The following is a 21,614-nucleotide window of genomic DNA, read 5'->3' on the forward strand; positions in this document are numbered from 1 at the left end:
ACTTTGAAAGCTGCTATAATGAGCTGTGACAGTCAGTGGACGGAAATTTCTCTCATTAGGACTCTGCCTAAAGAGCAATGAGCGATTAAATACTGCTGTCTGCACCAGCCAGGAAAAGGTAATTTGGGGTTGATGGATGCCGCCCCCATTGTTAGTACAAATTATAAATCTGTCCCCGCTGTAGGGGAAACAATTTAAGAACACTGTGAGAGAGGGGAGAAAAGGCACAGTTTGCCTGAGTGGCCATCAGTCCTGCAGGGCTGGTGGTAGCAGCTGCACTGGATCAGAAACATCATCTCACAAGAGGGTCCTGTGGGTGCAGCCAAACCCCCCCAGGGAGTGCCGATGTTTCATCAGGATGGGGATGAAGAAGGAATATACTGTGATTGTTTTAGCAGAGGGCAATGATGCATCATTATTCTCTCAGCAGAATTTACAACATCAGCCAAGTGTGAACAGACATGTTCACACTATTTGCAGAAAAGGTGAAACACAGAGGAACAAGAAAAGAGATCCAGACGGGGATGAAAGTAACAGAGCTGAGATGTGAGAGGAAAGGCAAATTAGGACAAGGGATGAAATCCTGAAACAAGACTAAGAAGTGATTAAGGCAGATGGGAAGAAACCTCTTGATGATATTTTTATTTGTTTTTTTGTTTTTTTAAAACTGCAGTTCTGTCAATGGCCACTTGAGGCCACTAGAGGCAATTCCTGTAGAGCTCCATGAAGCAGAAATAAACAAATTTGTTGTCTATTACCTGTAGCATCTTTGTGTAAATGCAGGCGTCTGCTCAGACATGAAGCCCATGCAAAAAGTGTTTAAAGCTTGCAGTTCACCCTGCAGCCTCTAGGGGCGCTGCCAACATGGTCATCACAGCAGCTTCATAGTTATTTATTTATACTATGGTCTCTATAGGTAACATTAGCAATAACATCTTATTGCAAATGCTTATTTTTTCTATTCATGCTCCCTGACCTGCAGCATTTATGGAGCTTATTGTCTTTTTTTTATAACCATATGTGCCAATAATCCTGATTCTGATACTATATTCAGGCCTGAATTAAGGACATGTAGTGACAGCTGTATGCCACTTGTGTATTTGTGGATTATCTGGTGGTTTAGCTGAAACCAGGCAATGTCACTGACAAGACAGACAGAGATAAATCATTTTCAATCCCCCAAAAGAGCTCCAAAAGAGGCAAAGTTAGCTTCCTGCAGCACAGCAACATAAGTTAACAGAAGAGTTCCAATTCAAACATCATCAGCAACAACATGGAGGCAGCACCTCTCTCTATACGTCTGTCCAACAAGAGCAGGATGAAGATGGGTAGCTGCAAATATGTTGACTGACAAACCTGCTCCTCAGACAAACCCACATGATGTCAGAGACAGTTCATCCAGATTTACCAGAAGCCCAGGTGACCCCCACAAAATCAAATCAAAGTTAACCAAAGAGTTTGAATCAGAACTCCACAAATTACATAAACCGCTGAGGCGCCATTAACTGTTCATTTATAAATATTTTCATTGGTGTATTTTGCACATTTGAATGTAATTCCATGAATCTGCTGCTGCTGCTGTGAGAATAAAACTGGAAGAAATACAAGTAAAACTTGGCAAGCACACGGACAAAATGTTAAACAAGGGATCTCTGGAAGAAAAAAAAAAACATGATTATGCACGAATATTAACAGTCCAATTTCCATGTTCTGGTAAATAATTCGTCAGTAAACAACACAAGTCATTCACAAAGTGTGCCTAAGAACACAGAGAGGTCTCCAGAGAGTCTACCTGCTCGAAATTATGGCCTCTAGAACTGGTGGGTACACGCCTGCATCCATTCACGCTGTTAGTTTGGAATAAATTGTATATTGAATCACGCAGAGCTGGAGTCCAGCCAGCGATGGGGAAAGGCAGCAGTCTAACCTGTGATGCGTTATCCGCACTTATTTTCAAAGATATTTTCAAAGCAATTACTATCACAGGGGTGACAAACACACATATTGAGCTGCCATTACAAATGAACAGGGTCTTATTCTGTATAACCAGACATCACTTTTATGACATATACAGCATTCCCATCACATATAAACCTTGGACAGAGCTCTAATCTCCTCAAACATATGCAGTCACTGGGCGGCAGAAAACATGACAGCTGTATTCCAACACACTGCAGACTCTCACTGTGAAAGATAATGGCCGGTAAGGAGAAAATTGGACAGGCTTGCTTTTAGAGTGGATTCAACCTGCCCAGGCCGACGCGGCTGACACCGGGGGCCGCTCCTGAGTGACTGCAGCTTAGTGTGAGATGACATGACAAGCACATAGTGCTTTCTGCTGCACATCCCTGGTGTCATGAGTGACCCACTTCCACCCCCCTCTCCCTCCTCCCCCCAAACCTCTAATTGCAATTCTCTCTTTAAAAGTGTATCACCATGCAGATGGGAGGATTCACACGCAATGCATGTAAGGGTTATTGAATCACAAAGAAGTGCAGCCTGTAATTTAAGGTTTACACTCACTTTGTGCGCATGTAGCCACATTTTCTCTGGATAAAGTGGGACACGGGAGGAACCTGAAGACTCCAGAGACCAAAACGAACTCAGGCACACTCAAAGGCGAGTAAAACACCACAAAGTAGCCCCAGTCAAAACCAGCTTTGACCCTGTTCACACTGGGGAAAACAATCCCAGAATCTAGAGCGAGATTCGGGCCGTATCTGGATATATGCAGTGATATATCTGAGTCTGAACAACGTGAATCTGGATATATCTGGATAAATCCAGATTCACCTCCGAGAGGTGGATCAACAGCTAGCTGGATTGGCTTACATCTGGCTCAGGTCTGAACGCAAATGCAGTTCACAGGGACAGTGTCTGGGTTGCGTACAAAAGCCGACAGCTTTGCCCCGAGTTTATTTTCCACGGGCTACAAAGGAATAAACTGCTTTTTAGACTGAAAAAATTTGAAAGAACGAGTGACATGGGACAAAAAACAAAAAAAACACACAACGCATGCGCACATGTGGTCCTACCGCGGCCTGACCGGACTCTGTATGTTACGAGGCGCCACCTAGAGGTTTGGAGGACAACAAACAAGCCAGATCAAGCCGGATTGAGCGCAGATGTGATTTGCCAGATTTTCCAGATAGGTCTGAACGTATCCAGTTTAAAGGCTCTAATCTGGATTCAATCCCACTCTAGCTGGATTGGCTTTCTCCAGTGTGAGCGGGGCCTTTGATGCTCAGGTGGCCTTCTGTGATACTTTGTCACTATGTTTACATTACTAATAAAAAAACAACCTGCTGTAGTTTTAAATAAAAGAAAGAAGAAAAGCAAACACTTCAAACATGCAAAGAGAATCACAGCCAACAGCTAGAGGCCCCACATTTCCGACCACATCAGGACAAACACCTCAGCGTCTCCATCTGCATCCAAACGCCTGCATACAATGTGGTTTTGTGAAACAATCTCGACTGATTAGGCCCTGCAGAATGCCCCATTAAACAACTTATCGATGCACAATGGACTGTAGCATGCAGGGGGCCGCAGAGGATCAGTCGGAATGTCCTCTAAACAGCACGGGAGAGAGCTGCATTTGCTTTAAACTCAGTGACTCAGCTTCTGAACTGGATGCCTTCTGGCAGCGAAGAGAAAAACAATTAAATGTCTGGTGACAGGAAAGATTCTATTATCAGGTATGAGAAGAAGGCAACTAATTTGATCCGGCCTCCTGGACATCCTGTAATTAATGTGAGCGAGTGCTGCACGGATTCTTCTGGGTCCCAACTGCAGAACTAGCAGCATCCACCAATAATTGGCAAGCGTCTGGCAGCGAGAAAAAAACACCTCCCACCACACTTCCTGGTTTCCTGCTGGGCCTGTCTCACAGGGGATTCTCCACAAATGAATAATACATCTTCTCCATTTAATTTGGAAAGCAGCAGTAATGAGGCACTTTTGCTCAGCGTTTCCCCCACTCTGAGCTCCCATGTGCCATGAGCATTGTGTGGTTGAACTCAGAGCAGCAGTAATGGACTGTGGTAAACTGGCATCAGGGCAGAAGTCTGCAGACACACATAATAGTCATATTCTACAAGGATGCAAATTGCTTCATTTTATTTATTTATGCAAAATTAACTCAGCAGCAGATCAGAAAAAAATGACATTATATTAATGGTTTCCTGTCTGTGTTTTTCCATGACGTAAAAGATCAGGCGTCATGGAAAAACACAGACAGGAAAACATTAATATAACAATAATAACAGACAGCTGTCAAACGTATTAAGTAGAAACAAAAAGCTTATTATCATCAGTGGTGGAGGAAGTACTGAAGCTTGGTACTTAAGTAAAAGTAGAAGAGCTACATCAACAATCCTACTTAAGTAAATGTCTTAAGTACTTTTAAATGTACTTAAAGTACTTAGAGAAGATTGAAGCAAGGCGTCTGGACTTGTGGAGACGCCTTGCTTCAATCTTCTCTACGTATGATGACCTGGATGACTGAGAATCTTCATCAACATACTTAAAGTACTAAAAGTAAAAGTACTCACACACCAAATATATATGATTGATTTCCACTGCAAAGGATCTGAACAGGTTAAAATAATCAAAGTAAAATGGAGCATGTGTAGTTAATGTCCATGTTCAGTCCAGAAGCAGCTGTGGACAGGTCTGTGTGTCATGAGGCAGGCTGTGGGCATCAAGTGAACAGAGAGGCTGCTGATAACAAACAGGCATTCAGCATGTTTACTGTGTCAGTGTTCCTGCTGTAGATTCATGTTATGATTCATGTTAATCAGACATTAATGGATGGACCTGTGTTAGCAGACAGCAGCTAACTAGTTAGCTAACTGAGCCAGAGCACCGGCATCATGACTGAGGCTCCTTATAGAAACACAGCTGACAGCGTGACACCATCTCCATGCAGAGTCTGACCTCACATCAGTCCATCACTGTGTTCATCACATGGAACAAGGAACTACAGACACTGTAGAAATGTAGTGGAGGAGAAAGTACAGGTAACAGCTGCAACATGTAATAGAGTAAAAGTTTAAAGTATGCACTATTATTTTACTTAAGTAACGTATATACATACATAAAAATACATAAAAATTACTACAGTAACGAAGTACAAATACTTAGTTACTTTCCACCACTGATTATCATGACTGTTTATCAAAGAATTCTGACAAACAATATATTAAAGATGATAACTGTAGAAATACTGAAGACAAAAGCCAGATGTTAGTGGGTTTTTGTGCAGTGTAAAAGGTGAATTAACACTTCCATACCGACTGATAATGATTCTCAGGGATGGGTGGAGAAGGAACCAGAGGACAAAACAGGAAAAACATGTGTCTAGTAACCATTTTTAAAGCTTGTTTCTGAGGTTGTCTGCCCCCTACTGGTCAAAAAATTCATCACATGTTGCTGTCATGGCGTCTTTAGCCTCTGGGCAGTGTGAGGAGCAGGGAGGAGTGTGTTCATGTGAAGGCCTGTGTAAAATAAAGTGGCACACACTCTCAGTGTAATTTCACCATAAACGAGCGGAATGTAAATTTATTAGAGGAGGTCGTAACATTTTACAGCCGCCGCTCCACTCTGGATGTGATCACATTTGCACAGAGCTGATGAAATGATGATCCCAGACCGCAGACCTCTCCACAATTAACTTAATCACTGATAAAATCACAATTAACGACCAATGGAGAGCACTAAAGTGGCAGAAGGTTCCAGCACGGGAGAAGTGTGTGTGTGTGTGTGTTTTAATGTACTTCATTAGGAGCTTGAAGTGGGGAAAATATCTCCTTGTGATTTTTCTTTGATTTGAATAAAAGCAGAAGATAATAGAGCCTGACTTGCGCACAGAGGCAGATGGCATCCTGTTTGCTATATAATCCCCTCTGAGTCACTATCACAGCATCAGGAGCATGTGGCCTTTATCAGTCTAGACGGCTTTATCACTTAGCTTATTTACAGATCAACAAATCTATTAGTGGGGAGAAAAAACAAACAAAACAAAAAGGAACAAAAAAGAAAATCAAAGTTGCTGTTCTGATTTCTTTCTGTTCAGTGTTTCCCGGCAGTAATGAGCACAAACAGCAGAGTAAACCTACAGCAGAGGGAGCTTGATTAAGGACTAATTGACTTATATTTTCAATTAATAAAGTCTGAAAGTCTTATACTTGTCAGCAGCAGCTACCTTCTGGATTTCTTTAGTGACTAGTGGACAAATAAATGGCTTGAAATTGAAAATCTAAAGCGATTTGAGATGCTGAGAGGGACGCTGATGGACTGATTTCTCAGTGTGTGTGTGTGTTTTAAGATTATTCCAGGTGTAATTTGCAGAATTAAAGCGAACATTACGATTATTTCCTCTGTTAATTCAAAGCTTAGCACATCAGCGCCTACGTTAGCACCCTGGAACATGTAATCCGCCTCCTACACGTGGCAGGGAGGGGGCGCCGGTGTTTAGAAGAGATCACACAGATCTGTTGTGACACCTGATATGAGTGGCTGTTATCAGCCAGCATTCTTCAAGCCACAGAGGCGCCACTTAACGTCAACCTGCAGCGGAGGCGTGGAAATATTTCAAATTCTAGAGATGTTTGCATGAAAAGAGGATAGAATGATGCCTAATGTATATGAATGGGAGTTCAGGTATTTCACGCTGCATGCCCCCTCTGACAGAGGCTAAAGTGAATAAGTCGTCATCTCACATTGAAATTCATATTGTATCTCCGGCTGCAGACGGGGCCCATTTTCTCGCCATGAGCCCATACAATAGTCAGGGAGGCATCTAATGAGGCAGGAGAAAAAATATTAAGAGGAAAATCCTTAAAGTCAGGAGTTGGCATACTCAATGGACAGACTCTAAATTCAATGAGAAAAGCTTTTGTTGGAGCCCGAGGTTGGTGGGAGGAGGAGGAAGAAAAGATTGAGCGAGTGACTGAGATGGGCTGTGACAATGTCAGCTCTGGTCTGGTCAGCCTGCACACATGATGAGTGAGTATGAGGGCGGCTGAGAGGGAGACGGGCCGGAAGCAGACGAGTGCTTCAGTGTGCGGCGGCCCTGAAGGTTGTTGGTTCACATCTTGAGAGAAATCACAGCCACTCTGCTCGAGTGTAACATGTAGCATGAGGTGCTGTGGAGGAGCGTCCCTCGTGACGTCCCTCACGCAGCTCATGAAGCAGCTTCCCAGGTTTTTGCAGTTTGATCTCCTGGCTCTGCTGCTTCATGCAGTTTGACCTTTGGGTCCCCTGGAGGAGCTCGGCCTGCTCTCCATCTGGTCGGCTCTCCTCTCTCAGCGCCGCCGCTGCTGCTGCTGCTGCTGCTGCTGCTAAAAAGCAATTTGCAAAGTTGGTGAGTAGAGCAAGATTGTTTTTGCTATGAGAATTTTATGTACTTCAGCTAATGGTTTTCAATTTATTCCCTCTGTAAGTGCTATTGAAGGCCGAGAGTGTTCGGTTTTCATTTCATTACTACACATTACAGCAGCCGGTTCCACCAGCGAGCTTCGTGCTAATCAGGGAATAATCACCTGCAGTGTTTGGCTGGAACAAAAAAAAAGAAGAAAAAATCAGATTCTTGATCTTGTGCAGCACTTAGCCGAAAACCTCTGCATCAATCCATTTAAACTTTTAACTTTGACCGCAAAGCGCTGCTGTTCCCAGCGAACAAAGTGTGCTCATTTTGCAGCGTGGTGCCATTTTACAGCCCAATTTCAGCAATTAACCGAGGACCCTTCTCACCCATCTGACTTCCTCCCCCTCCCTCTCTCTCCCTCTCTCGGCTGCACTTTTTATTTGTAATGTGTAACATGTCCTCAGTAAAACTCCTTAGATGCGCGGAGTCCTCACGGAATCTGTCATTTGAATCCACTTCACATGAACTCATGCATTTTATCAAACAGCTGCTTGTAGGCAAAGATCAACTTCCTATTTATGTGCATCGCTTATTAGATATAATTACAAACTGGTTCCACTCTCACACACATGAAAACAATTAGAGCGCTGCTTGTTTGATGTCGAACGTCTCATTTTAAAGTGTTTCAAAGCTGCAGCTTTCCTGATTTTTTGCTGCCTGCTGCTGGAGTCACTTTTTGTCTCTTATTAGCAGCAGCCTGAGCCACTCTGGCTACACACTGCCCCCTAGTGGTCAGAGTCTGCGCTGGCAATCACTACAATGTACAACAGCATGTGCAGGAACAAAGATGATTTTATTGATTTTATCAAATTTTTTTTGCTCTAATCAGCCACTACAAATGTTTTAAAGCATATAATATCATCTTTTAGGATTCTTTCAAAATAAAAGCACGTATTATTGCCCTTTCCTTCCTCACCTTGGTGAGATGCTGTAAACTAACCAAAAGAATGAAATGTCTTCAGAACATAAGGAATCAGCATTTTAATTTCTAACTGCACACTTTCTGCACAATGGGCAATGAGCACTATAACTCTGGAAATGCTCCTTTTATCATTGTAAGGCCAGCTTAACTTTGAGGTGAGCAGTGAGGAAAGTGTGAGTCCATGCGAGCCTGAGCAGGGACCGGCGCTGACTGTCCGAGCTGATTAATTCATGAGGTCGGTCACTGATGTTGGGTGATGAGGTCTGGCTCGCAGTCAGCGCTCCACTTCAGCCCAGAGGTGCTGGATGGTTCAAGTCAGGACTCACTGCAGCCCAGTTCTGCACCAAGCGGGGACATGTGGGTATTTATATGTTTTATTTTATGGTGCGCTTCAAAGGTAGAAAAGCTTTTATTGGAAAGCTGCTAAAAAACTTTCATTAATTGGTTTTTGACCGGCTTCCATCATCTGTTGTTTTTTTTTTGTTGTTTTATCAAATGAATAAGGAAAAAAAAACAAAAAAAATAATCATGGAGCACGCTAGAGTAAAAATGTATAACCACTAAAATGATCATTAAGAAATTCTTGCTCTATTCAACCACTAAAAATAAACAAAATCCCTAATTTATGGATTATAAAATGCACAAACTTTCCTCTTTCACTGCCCATTTACACTCACAGTAACCACAGCGCCCTCTCCTGGCCAAACAATAGAACTAACCGTCTACCTGTCTGACTCAGCTTGAGGGTGTTTTTTAGCTGAGTTTGTTTTTTTCCTCTTTCTCTGAGACGTGTGAATTCTCCTCTCGTATGTTCTGTCATATTTAATGTTCCACCCTGTTCTGTTTATAAAAAAAAAGCTGCACGTCCTTGATTGCAGGAGAGTCCACGAGTTTCAAAGAATACGCCTTAGGTAAGACTGGAAATTAGTTTTATTTTTAATACATTAAAAAAAAAGGAGAAGATCAAAGCATCTGATGCTGGCATTCAGACACATTCCTCCACCCAACCCCATCCCAAAAATCACAGCTCTGGATGCAGCTGCCAGCCTCTAAAAAACGGTGTTTTAAGGAGTTTTTATGAGGAGCAGGAGGAGGAGCAGGGGAGTCAGCGAGACTACAGATACACGAGATACAGGAAGGTGTACAGTGTTTATTTGTTGTATAATTGTGCTTGTCATCATTTCTTATTTTGTGTGTGTAGACGTGTCTGAGTCCATTCGTCATGGTTTTTATGATACATCTTTCATTTCCTGCCTCTGCCTCTGACTGACATTAACAGATCTGACTTTGATATTTGTTCTCGGAGATGATTCATTTTCAAAAGTCCCTCCACTACTGTTCAGATGTAGCATAAAGGAACTCACTTTGATATTCATTTATGCAGCACAGAAACACACAGAAAAGCAGGTGGAGCTGCTTCCACAAGGTCACGCGGTGACATTTCAGGTGCGGAGCATCAGATAAACAGCAGACTCTGATGCTGACGAGCAGGTCTTAACTGGCCTCTTCAGCTGCGCTCTGTAATCTGCCACATTTTCCTTTCCGCTCCTCAATTTGACAAACAGGATTTGAAGTGAAGCCTCCCACACAGTAAACAGTCAACAGTGAGCTGCGAGTGGCGGAGGGAGATATTTACCGCTCTTTGTGTTCACACACCACGCCATCTCTGGCGGGTGCAGCCCGCAGCGCTCACCTCTTCTTCTTCCTCTTCTTCTTCTTCTGATGTGGAAAATGTCACTTAAGGTAAACAACAGTGTTTTTGAAGGACGGCACCGCAGACCTGCCCCCTTCTTGAAAAGTCTTCATTTGGCCATGTAGGCCACTACTTCCTTCTCCAGACTCTGAGCGAAGCGGTGGTTGAGGAAGAGGAGCTGCCCGTGAGGAAGCAGGCGGCTGATCAGAACGTCGATGCGGTTGCTCTTCAGCAGGACCTGCAGGGAGAGCTCTGTAAGTGACAGCCAGCTGTAAGCGCAGACAAAACCTCTGCTGCCGCCATCTTGTTTCAGTGCTAAATGCTCATTTCAATGACATGTAATGGAAGGAAGACACAGAGCAGCGCAGCGACGCGTTTTTGGACGAAGGAGGAATTAGATCTATCCGGCTCTGGATGCACGGGCAGAACTTGTCAGTAGGATCAGGTAATACTAATAATAATGCATTGGTCTTATATTGTGCTTTTCTGCTCTGTTGGGCAGGCACTCAAAGCGCGTACATTGAGATGCATTATTCTTTCACAACACATTCACACAGTGGCAGTGGTCAGCTCCCCAGGGGGAGACTGACGGCGACGTGGCTGCCAAGGTGCGCCTCTCCGACCACCGCCGATTCATTCATACACCAGTGAGTGCACTGGAGGCAATGCGGGTAAAGTGCCTTGCCCAAGGACACACAACGATGACCAGGAAGAAGATGGGGTCGAACCACCGACCTTCCGGTTTTGGAAGGTTGGACAAGCCTGCTCTACCACTGAGCCACTGCTGCCCAGCAGGTCGTCGTTGGTTTGAATCTCTCTGCTGAATTCGTCAAATATGGCCAAATTTATCCTTTAAGACTCAAACAGTGGAGAAGTATGACTCCATTCCTTCTCTAATCCAGGCTGCATAATCCGACCAACAGACAGATTACATTCATCAAATGGATCAATATTAAGTTATAAAAGCGACTTATTATGAAATTATTTTTATGTTATAACATAATATTTTCACAGTATTACAATAACTTTTCTTGTTATAACCATAAACTACGATATACCAACATAAGGTTATAATGTGAACGTTTTGGGTTATAGATTATGTTATAACACGCCTCAAATTGTAACAAACTAATGATAGATAAACCGGCCTTGAGCAGAGTGGTGGACTTGGCTTTCACCTTAATCAAGTTGAATATTTAATGTTATAACACTAACACAGTTCACTTGATAATGTGATAAACAGTGTGTTACTGGAAACATCGGTGGTGCTCACCTCGCTGCCCTGGCCCAGCATGTGCAGGTGCTCCAAGCAGTGTCGGCTCAGGTTGCGCAGGGTTCCCTCGGCCAGCAGCAGGTTCTCGTGGGATTCACAGACCAGGGTGAAGCCCAGACTCTGAACCCCAAGCCAGAGGGCACTCATCTCCTTGGTGAAGGGGTCTCCGGCCCGCAGCCGCACCACCCCGCTGTCGGCGTCCTGCAGGGCCAGAGTCTCATCGCCCGGCACCGTCTCCACCAGCATCCGTCCGGAGGCCTCCCTGGAGAGGGAGACGGCACTGCGGACCTGCCTGAGACACAGAGGACCAGCAGAACATTAACACAGACACACTGGAAGCTGATCACACAGAGCTTTAGTTTTTATCATGTGCAGGAACACGTGTGTGCTGTTATTAGATGAAATACGGTAAAAAGCTGCACTGGTGCATTGAGGACTGTGGGTCCTCTGATAGCTGACACAGGCTCCCTTAAAAAGTGCCTGAAGAGAAAAGTCTTGATGGTGTTAGCGTCTTCATTTGGATTTAAATATCTAAATAAAACAATAATGACAGCTTGAGTCTGGAAGTGTGCTCAGATCTCAGATAAAGGCACAACAACAACAACAGAAAGACAACAAACACAGCCGCAACTTGGGAATTAATTTGAAGGCTGTTAAAAAACTTTACCAGGATAAATAAAATCCTTCCCTGTTACAAACTACATTAAAACACTCACCTCGCCACCACCGCCACCTTCTCCTTCTGCAGCAGCCTCCTCTCCTCCGGGCTGAGCTGCCGCTGCTGTTCGGACAGAACCGCTTCATCTGGACCAAAAACCCGCGAATAAAGAACCCGACTCTCCCCGGCCGGAAGCGCACTGACCGGGCAGACCGTGTGGATCAAGAAACACCGAACCATCTTCTTACGAGTGGACAAAAAGCCACCAAACGCTAAATATTACCTCTGTTTACTGGTGTTTTTACATCGCAGTACGCATGCGGAATATTTACTTCCGTGTTGGTCAGCTGACCGCTCTCGGCTCCCGTTGTTTTGCTGGAGATGAACACAAGATGGCGCTCGTAGACTACAGCATATTCTTTCTTTCTTTCTTTATTATTATTACCAAACTATTATTATTATTATTATTATTATTATTATTATTATTATTATTATTATTATTATTATTATTATTATTATTATTATTATTATTATTATTATTATTATTTGTTATATTTAAAATTGATATAATCAAACATTCTCCACCAGTGAGAGGGGAAATGGTTTCATTTAACTGGTTAACTGATTAATTATAATATATATATATATATACATGTTGTCTTAATATATATAGTTTATAGTTTTTTCATTACAATCATAATTTTGTGTTTATTGATGTTCAGTGTTTTATTGATACATTTGTTTGTTTATGTTTATATTTAAATAAGATCAATGACAACCAAAATACCAAAAGTGATGTATCACAGTGTGGTAGGTAGGAGTGGACGAAATCATGACTGCAGGAGGCAGGAGGAGGCTGCAGAGTGAGATCAGAGATCAGACAGTTTAAGGCTCTCTGCAGACAAACAGAGAGTTAATCCAACAGCTGCTGCTGGTCACACTTCTTTACTCTGAGAGGCTCTGCTCTCTCTGTGTGTGTGTGTGTGTGTGTGTGTGTGTGTGTGTGTGTGTGTGTGTGTGTGTGTGTGTGTGTGTGTCTAAACTGCAGTGATGGAGGGAAAAGAAAGAAAACGTTGACTCCACATCCCATTAACCCCCCACACCCTCCGCCCTGCAGGAACAGGCAGCAACGCTGCAGGCACAGGTTTCTATGTATTTATTTATTTATGTATTTATTTAGTGGGATACAGGAACCATGGTGGTGTGCATTGTTTGGATCAGGGTGTCAGATTCTTAGTGGCCTCTAGTTAAAGGGAGTCTCCCCTCCTCAGCGAACTGCAACCTTCAAAGGCTGTTTGCATGAGTGATAGTAATCTCAACAAGCCACAGACCTAAAATATGTGTAGAAACACAATATTATAATTTAGTAAAAATGAGTTTCAAGTGCCTGAAAGTGTTGCATACTTCCCAGTTAGTCTAACTAATTAGTTTCTTTATTTAATAAGAAAGGACTCCAATATTAGCAGTTAGCAGCATTAGCTGCATTAACAGTAGTGTGAGGGATCTAATCTCTGTGCTCAGATATACAAGGAAGTATTTCTGCAACACCCACATGATATGAAAACATTAACCAGTTTGCACACAATAACAAAGTAAATAGGAATTAATAATTAAGCCCAAATCAGATGAGAATGTGAAAGTGAAGCCAGAGGCACAGCTGCTGCTCTGAGGATCTGTGAAGTGTTTGCAGCTGCTCGTGTCAAGATCACCACAGAAAAAAGTCAGAGCAAGTTTCAGTGTTTCTGAACTATGAGTCAGATTTCCCTGTGATGAAACAAACCAGCTGAATAAGAACAACAACAGGATGTGGGTGAAGGGAAAGACAGTCAGTCTGTGCGGACCAATGGCGGCGAGGCTCGCTCTCGTTTGAAATGAAGGAAGCTGAAGGAAACATGCTGCAAACGATGTCAGTCTGCAGGTGAACTTAATACACAAGCTGGGAAAAAGGAGAAGTTTCTAACCCCCACCCTTCCTCTGAAACCACACTGATGTGCTCCATGTTCCACCGCCCTTCAGGTTGTTCTGCCCTTTTTATGAGCTGGTTTTGACAGTTTACTGTCAACAGGGTCACCACAAACAGGGGGTTTATGGGTGACACCCAGGCTCCGAGCTGTGTGCGATAGCTGCTCACACACACTCACAAAGGAAAGGGTGGGGTGATGTTACAGGGGTCACCTGGAGACAGGTAGGGGTCCCTGTGACTTTTCATCATGACGCTAATTTTAATCTGAATTAACAATCCCACACAGAATACATCAAAACAAACAGACAAACAGATGTTTAGGCCTGAATAACTTATCTTTATGTGGAAACACATGGTTAAATCGACATCTTTAAGGTTTTTTCTTCGTACACAAAAGCTTGTTTGAGTCTGAATATGAACAGTGTTCATTCACTTGTAGAGTCCCACAGTCGCTTTTGAATAATCGGTCCCTCTAATTGGACGGGTCCAGTTGTAAAGTGTGGCTCAGTCGTCTCCTCTAAAGCTTGCATTGAAAGGGTCTTGAAAGTGTCGCATTATGTATGAGCCTGGCGTGAAGGTGTGTGTGTGAGGCCCCTCAAACAGCTCCTGGATCGCCTCATTCGGACAAAAGCTGCAGCCTCATTGACGAGTACATGTAAAGATCACTGCAGTTTTTTGTCAAATCTTACGTCACACTCTCTGGTCTCAGGTTTGATCTTTAGTATCCTGCTGATACTTTTTTTTTAAAGGTTGTAAAGCATCGGTCTGCTCAGAACTGGCTGTGAATCAGAGCTCCGTTGGTGGAATGCAAACAAAAGGCTCGGCCTCTGTTCCCACCGCTGCATGGCCGCTGAGAAGCTGATTTCAAATGTTGGGAAAGCGCCAAAAGGGAGAGGGAGTAATGCTTTTATAACCTCCCCTCCATCAGATTAGTCACGTGTTTACAGCACATGGTGCAGGACTGTTGACCTCCTGTCAGAACACGTCAGGCTGCCAGGCACACACACACACACACATTCCTGTGTGTGTGTAGGCACGTGCTGCAGCAGAGAGGCCACTCCCAGGCTAGAGAGGGAAAATTTGAAAAAACAGGAACTGCTGTGTGTTCAGGAAGAGCGGCGACCCGCCAGGCTGAGAAGGGAGACCAAACAAACGGCAGGCGTGCTATTCTTAGAGCTCCGATGTGGAAAACTGAAGGTTTGCTTTGACTGCAGCCTGCACAGCTCACAACACATCTTTAACTCATCTGCATTTATGTTTGCTAAATAAAAGTCAAAGTTGTCCGTCTAGGTGAAGACGGCGCTTGTTTAAAAATATCAGAGCTGCTCATTTGGAGACAGATGTGGAAAACTCTGCTCTGAAGACCATGTAAAACACACAGAGGTGAACAACATCAAAGCGAGTGAGTAGAGGAACGTTTACAGACTCAGTGAAAACTCAAGCCCAGTCAAATTAATCTAACTTTAAAGTGATCAAGTTAAATTTCTTGAACCTGAAAAGATCAATAGAAGCTCAAATGATTCAGCACAAAAAAAAAAAAAAAAAAAAGTACTGTACAACTGGTATGAACGCACGTTGGATGTTTATTTCAGCAGCTCCCCCACGAGCCTGCACCAAAATCCTGAAACCATCCTTCTCATTATGAACAGTCATCAGCTCTGCACAGAGGACATTTTATCTCTGGAAAAAGTCTGAAAGATTCAAAGCCAAACAAGGTATTTTTTCCCCCTAGATCAAAAAACAAAAATCTTTCATACTCGCTGACCTGCAGCATCAGACAGAACAAAGAAATCTCACTGCAAAGTTAACAGGTAGGTTTGTTTGCTTTGGTATCTTCGGACTGAGAAAATAAAATGTTCTGCTGAACAGAGAGAACCAAACAAAACAAAAAAAAACCCAAAACAGCAGCTCTGCATTATTCTGCTTTTACAATTTATCATTAAAATATCCAATTCTGTCGCATAAAAGCATCCTTTCAACAAACCAATGACTACATCAGAGGGATCAACACATCAAAAAAAAGAAAACAATTTAAGATCAGTATTTAAAAAAAGAAGAAAAAAAAGCACTTCGTTACTTCAAGACATTTAAATTAAGTGCTTAAATAAGGTGGGACATGACAAAATAAAACCAAAAATATCCAGTGAGAAACACAAACCTTACACTTGGCTCTGTGGTATCGTTGTATTATTGCAATCTGGAAGTGACTTGTGCTGCTATTGCCAGCATATTAAAAAAAAATATACAAAAATGAAAACGGGCAGTAGGTCCGAGTGGTTTTAAAAAAAAGCACAAATCACTAAAAAAAATCTTTTTTTAAAGCCATCCTTTCGTGGCTTTCCCCTCTCTACATTTGCATAAATAACTCACTTTGCTATAGTAAATTGAAACTTTGGAGGTTTCTGCTGGCGTAATCCCAGAGGGTTAGTCCTTGCTGATGGGGTGAGGCTCCGTGAGGAGGTCATACTGAATCTGTTCTGGTGGAGGCAGTGTGTGTGTTTCAGAGAGGCAGTGTAGGGCGGGACGAGGTGGTGCTCACAGCTTCTTCAGCCGGCTGTACAAATCCCTCTTGCTGCGCTCTCCTGCCCAGGTGCGGCTTTTAAGGCGAAACTTCCTCAAGTCCTCCTTGAAGTCCTCGTGGTGCATGGGCCGGTAGGACTCCGGTTCACATTGTGCCTGCACAGGAAGAGAGCGAGAGACGGGTTCAACGTACGGACTGGCCATTAAATTAAAATGCACAGATGAAGGCTTGTGATGGCATGTAAGGAGAAGAAGGAGCCAAACGTACCTGAAAATGAGGGAAGAAGTCTTTGTATCCACCCTTGAGGATGTAGAGCTCGGGGTAGTGGAGTTTGGGGTACTCATTCATGGCACGGTCCCGCTCCCTGACGAAGCGACACATGCGAGGGCCGCGCTCCGACGAGAACTCGCAGTGGAAGATGATGACGACGCGCTTGTCTGGGCAAGCCGGGATGATGGGGGTCTTGAGGAGGTAATCCTCCACCTGGTCTTCTTGATGAAGGTTCAGAGCTCCCTGAGACGGCAGATATGGACAGATATATCAGTGACTGTCAGCGTCCAAGCAGCAGACCTTACTCGTCTTGGCCGACATGTTGGCAGCTGTTGACTCACCTTGATGTGTCCTCCATCAAACTCGTAGGGGTAGCGGCAGTCGATGACGATGACTTGCTCGACTAGATTCTCGAACTTGCCAGAAACAGCGGCCACCAACTAAAATAACAGAAAATACATTTAAATATTTACATTTGAAAATGTATGCAGATTTTTTTTAAACACACGGTGTACACTTACAGTGTCTGAGGTAATGTACTTGAGGTCTTGGTGTTTTCCCTCCACTGTGGGTAGGACAAAAGGCTAAAGAACCAAAAAGGACACTGGGTTACAAACATGCACTTTACCTACTTATGTTACTAGGAAACAAAACAGCAGAGGAGCTCTCCTTACCTTGGTGAAATCACCTATTAGCTCAAGAGAACTGTCCTCAGTGTCCAGCAGCTTTTCAATCTCTGTGTGACAGAAGGATTTTGACCTTTGGAGCAGTGAACAGCCCTGGAAGAAGAAGAAGAGGGAGAGTCTTCAGGAAGCAGCCAAGGCGAAAATGAGGTAATTAAAGACAGCCTCTGTAAAAGCCTGTGACAACAGGCTCAGAGAGGTTTTCCTCAGGACAGAGAGCTTTTGTCTTGTTCCGTCTCAATATACACGTTTCACCCGGGTTCTAAAAATGTGGACTCACCATTGGAGATCTGAGGTTTCGGTCCGGGGTGGGGACCTGTGTCGTTTCCAGGCTGCGTCGTCTTTTCACTCTGACCGGTGTGTTGTCATCCCGTGGGCGGTCAGGGCGCTTCGCAGAAATACGAGATACGGGACTGGGCATGGAGGGCGAACGAAACAGGCTGCGTGGCCGACACCGAATCACAGGCTAATGATAAAGCAAAAGGAGGCATCTAATTAGTCATAAATTCAGCACACATGGTGTTTAAGATTTTGTAATGTATCATGGGTGAGCGGGTAAACCTACAGAGTCTTCTCCTGGGCTATCAGCCATGAGAGGGGCGGTGAGCAGGGAAGCCATCCCCATCGGCATCCCAGAGTCGTTCTGCAAGTCAAATATAAATCATGCGTCTTTTTTAAAATTGTAATAAAAACTTTAGGGGTGATAACAAGGGCACACCGGCCGCTGCTGGACTCAAACTAAAAACTTTTTGATGGGGTTTCAAAAACATAAGCCCTTACCTCCATGTTGTCGTCAAGTGAATCCAAAAATCCATCATCGTCATCATCATCATTTAGAGAGGAGCGCCTGAGAGACATGGGGCTGGAGTCATGAAACTCCAGCTGCTGAACTGGAGAGGGTGAAGAAAGCTGTGGGAAAGAAGGAAAAATAAGGAGGGTCAGCATCTTTTTAAAGAAGCTAAGCACCAAACAGGGGGCAGATTCTTTCTTACAACACGTACCATGAGTGCAGGAGCTGAGCTTGGACGGTCGGCAAAAGCAACCTTTGACTGGCCACTGTTGAAGGAGCGCACACGACCACGTGACACAGGCTTGGTTGGTTTTTTAAACTCAAAGCTCTGCTGGAGAAACAAACAGAAATTTTAGAAGTTTGTCCAAATGGAAACACCAAATATATATAAACACATTTAAACTTAAACAATGCAATGCTTCGCCATGGTGATGAACAAAACTTTGCATCGCTGGATTTAACAATCAGATACTGTAGAACGTGAACGAGTCTGCTCCACCTCTGGCATATTCTCCTTGTCGTCTTGTTGAGAGGTCGAGGTCATCTGAGCGGGCTGTTGGCCAAATACACCATAGCGGCTTGAGTTTGTCTCTTGCCCCTTCAGAGATGGACTGAAACCCAGGAGCTGGAGCTGAGAAGAGAAAAGAGGGAGTCGGTCATAAAAAGGCTCAGCCCGGCTTCTGCCCCGGAGGAATACTATTTTCAGTAATCAATTAGAGCTATAAAGGTCTGAAGCATCCATCAGCCCTGAACATCAGCCACAAATTTCATTCAGAAGAGAAAAATCACGTAAGTGCTTACCGGCAATGAGTTGATTCTTCGAATTGGCATCTTCCTGTAATCAATAGAGGAGAGGAAGGAAGTGAAGTCAATACAAATTGGGGTAAATTAACAGGCAGAGAGGCTCTTTTAGTTTCATGGATTAAACCACTCTCAGAACAGAGATGTTGTTCAAACACTTGATAGCTTCACGTTATTGATTAGAAAGAAACTTACTCATTAACAACTCTGCTTGACTGTTGAATGGCCTTTTCAAATCTGTAACAGAAAACGTTAAGGAAAGGTTAAGATACAATCAAGACACAACACGCTTTTGTGTGCTGGCCCACACTCAAACTACAAAAAAAAAAAAAAACACAAATCTAAAGCTCCTTTGAAAAACCAGGAGAAGCAGTTGGACTTTAGGAAGCTGGGTGAACGCACAGAGGGAAGAGGTGGTCTTTGCATTGGAGTAAAGCCCACCTGTATGCTAAACAAGCTGAGGGAGGGAGTGAGGGAGGGAGGAGGAGTGGATGCAGAGATCAGCTAATCTACCAGATGCCTGCTGGAGCCAGCGCTGCCAAGCTCTTTTCTGCTAGAGCTCTTTGTTGAGAGGGGAGCGTGTCCCATTCAATGTGGACCAGAGGAGGGGAGGGCAGCTGTTCTCTAGGGGTGCCCTCATTTCAATAGCCTCGACGCAGAAAAAACTCCACCCCCCCCCTCCCCCAATTCCTATTGAAATAACACTGCATAGGAAGAGTGTGCCAAAACCCAGAGGGGGTGGGCTATCATTAAACCACAGCGCAGGCCACGTCCCCTCCTCCCCCCCTACACTCAACCTGGAAAACTCCTAGCAACCCAACAGCTGTAAGAAAAAAAGGGGAGGTGAATGCGTTCTTGAGCACCAAATGCTGCTGTAAAGGAACTCACATCAGACAGTGGCAGATGTCTGCAGAGACTCACCCAACTGAGAATGACAAAAAGGGGCCACCCAAGATTAGGCAGCTGAGGATATGCTGACAAACCCGTCGAGATAATGCTGAGCATAACTGTAGGCTCCAGTTAGCAGTACAGACTATATTCTTGTCTTCTTGAAGAACAGCAACTCTGACTACTGCCTTTTTCCACTTAACAAAAAAATACAAAGAAAGTTAAGCTTATATGCCTTATCTGATAATCTGCTTAGAAAAAAAAATGAAGCAGTCATCTTAAAAACCAACGGCAGAAAACATAATCCTGCAGATGAGACGCAGGACTGGGCTCAGCTGAGGCCAAAGGCTGGCTGGGGGCAGAGGGGTGAGCAAAGGGGCACCACTTGCAAGCTGATTGATTAGACAAGACAAGAAGAGGACAGTGAAACTTACGCGTCTTCTACTTCGACAGCATCCATGGGGCTGGGGGGATCCATGCCGAGGCCTGAAGGGAGAGATCTGTGTCACAAATCTATACAAGCATCAGGTGGCAAAACACAGAATGAACTAAAAACCAGCTGCATGGTGTAAAAAAAAGGTTTCACTAAAAGATTGAAGGGTAAATGTTAGTTTGATTTTACATTAGGTGACTTGAACACATAGTAACTTCATGTTTTTAAAATCAAATAATCTTCCACATGGTGCAGCCAAAAAATAATTAAACCAACAATGACAATACTGGATCTAAATGTTAATGCATGGTTAGGAAATCAATACATGAATATTAGGCCATCAGGCAGGAGATCAATTAGCACAGACAAAGGCTTTAATGGCTCACCAGCATCAGATGAGACGTCAGAGGCAAAGGAGGGAACCTTCTCCAGGGGTGCATGCTTTCTTCTTTTTGGGGTATCATATTGGCTGTAAGAGAAAGAAATAAAATTATAAAAGTTATTATAATAAACCATAACAAACATTCTGCACGCCAGCTCAGGGTCAGACTAACACAAGAGCGTTGTGTGCAAAAACATTCTCTGCAGTAAGTTTGTAAACGCAGCATAAATATTCCAGAAATTACCTTCCGAGCCGGATTAAATTGTCCATGTCCATAGCCAAATTGGTGACAGGAGACAACACCGTTGCGGGTCCAGGGGAGAAGAGATTCCTGCAGTGCGTGTCCTTTGTGCTCAGCTCGGCCTGAGCGAGTGAGGAAAGTCCGGGGATGTCGTCGGGCCTGCTTTTCAAAATGCTGTTCACAGGACTGGTGCTGCCAAAAACGGACTCCATGGTTGTTTTTTTTATTGCTTTCCGATGTGGATTAAACCCTACAGACGATATTGCTTTGTGCTAGATTTAGTCTGAATGTCGGGTTGGAGCGTGCCAATTAGGAAGACGGTCCAAAGTTAGGGGGCTAACCCGGAAGCTAACTTGTTAGCTAGTAACAATTTACGGCAGCATTTTTCAAAAATACGATCCGAAACATCGGCTGGAAGTGACTCGGTGGGTCCGTGTGGAGTAGAACCTGGACTGGGTTTTGCTAAAGCCGCATAGCTGTGGTGTGTGTGTGTCAGAGAGCTGAGACGCGCAGTACTCCCTCTCTGACAGCCCCTGGTTTCTGAGGAAGAAACTGAAGCTGCTCGTATTTATGTTCAAAATAGAAGCTCAGGAGCGGCAACATTTCAGCCAATCAGCGCCGGCTTTGGGTCCAGCTGGCCAATCAGAGCTCGGAACATCCCTACACT

The 21,614-nt window shown here is 43.9% G+C and overlaps 2 protein-coding genes across 3 annotated transcripts; both read right to left on the minus strand.

Moving 5' to 3' along the window:
• Positions 1–9,263: 9,263 nt before the first annotated feature.
• Positions 9,264–12,306, minus strand: ap5s1 (adaptor related protein complex 5 subunit sigma 1). Its single transcript, XM_028396481.1, has 3 exons — positions 12,034–12,306; positions 11,318–11,609; positions 9,264–10,282 (listed from the first exon to the last, which is right to left on the minus strand). The coding sequence occupies exons 1-3, from the start codon at positions 12,213–12,215 to the stop codon at positions 10,154–10,156; spliced, it is 603 nt and encodes a 200-aa protein (XP_028252282.1). The 5' UTR covers positions 12,216–12,306; the 3' UTR covers positions 9,264–10,153.
• Positions 12,307–15,501: 3,195 nt separating this feature from the next.
• cdc25b (cell division cycle 25B) lies at positions 15,502–21,482 on the minus strand. Of its 2 annotated transcripts, none has more exons than XM_028396475.1 (15): positions 20,951–21,482; positions 20,711–20,793; positions 20,326–20,377; positions 19,199–19,240; positions 19,004–19,037; positions 18,702–18,833; positions 18,414–18,530; positions 18,193–18,321; positions 17,978–18,055; positions 17,693–17,878; positions 17,404–17,508; positions 17,251–17,313; positions 17,071–17,169; positions 16,727–16,972; positions 15,502–16,614 (listed from the first exon to the last, which is right to left on the minus strand). In XM_028396475.1, exons 1-15 carry the CDS (start codon positions 21,157–21,159, stop codon positions 16,474–16,476), a joined length of 1,716 nt encoding a protein of 571 aa, XP_028252276.1. In that variant the 5' UTR covers positions 21,160–21,482; the 3' UTR covers positions 15,502–16,473. The 2 variants fall into 2 exon arrangements, with proteins under 2 accessions (XP_028252276.1, XP_028252275.1); XM_028396474.1 differs by having other exon boundaries at positions 18,414–18,533; positions 20,951–21,159.
• Between the last annotated feature and the right edge of the window lie 132 nt (positions 21,483–21,614).

The sequence above is a fragment of the Parambassis ranga genome, chromosome 22, assembly GCF_900634625.1.
Source record: "Parambassis ranga chromosome 22, fParRan2.1, whole genome shotgun sequence".
Taxonomy (NCBI): domain Eukaryota; kingdom Metazoa; phylum Chordata; class Actinopteri; family Ambassidae; genus Parambassis; species Parambassis ranga.

What these genes read in the sequence shown, in the direction of transcription:
- ap5s1 (XM_028396481.1), bottom strand. Translation starts at nt 12,215, where the DNA reads ATGGTTCGGTGTTTCTTGATCCACACGGTCTGCCCGGTCAGTGCGCTT. An exon ending in AAGGTGGCGGTGGTGGCGAG is followed by an intron (nt 11,610 to 12,033) that starts GTGAGTGTTTTA and finishes TCTGTGTCTCAG; the next exon opens with GCAGGTCCGCAGTGCCGTCT. An exon ending in TGCTGGGCCAGGGCAGCGAG is followed by an intron (nt 10,283 to 11,317) that starts GTGAGCACCACC and finishes CTCTCCCTGCAG; the next exon opens with GTCCTGCTGAAGAGCAACCG.
- cdc25b (XM_028396474.1), bottom strand. Translation starts at nt 21,159, where the DNA reads ATGGAGTCCGTTTTTGGCAGCACCAGTCCTGTGAACAGCATTTTGAAA. An exon ending in AATTTAATCCGGCTCGGAAG is followed by an intron (nt 20,794 to 20,950) that starts GTAATTTCTGGA and finishes TTTCTCTTACAG; the next exon opens with CCAATATGATACCCCAAAAA. An exon ending in TGACGTCTCATCTGATGCTG is followed by an intron (nt 20,378 to 20,710) that starts GTGAGCCATTAA and finishes CTCTCCCTTCAG; the next exon opens with GCCTCGGCATGGATCCCCCC.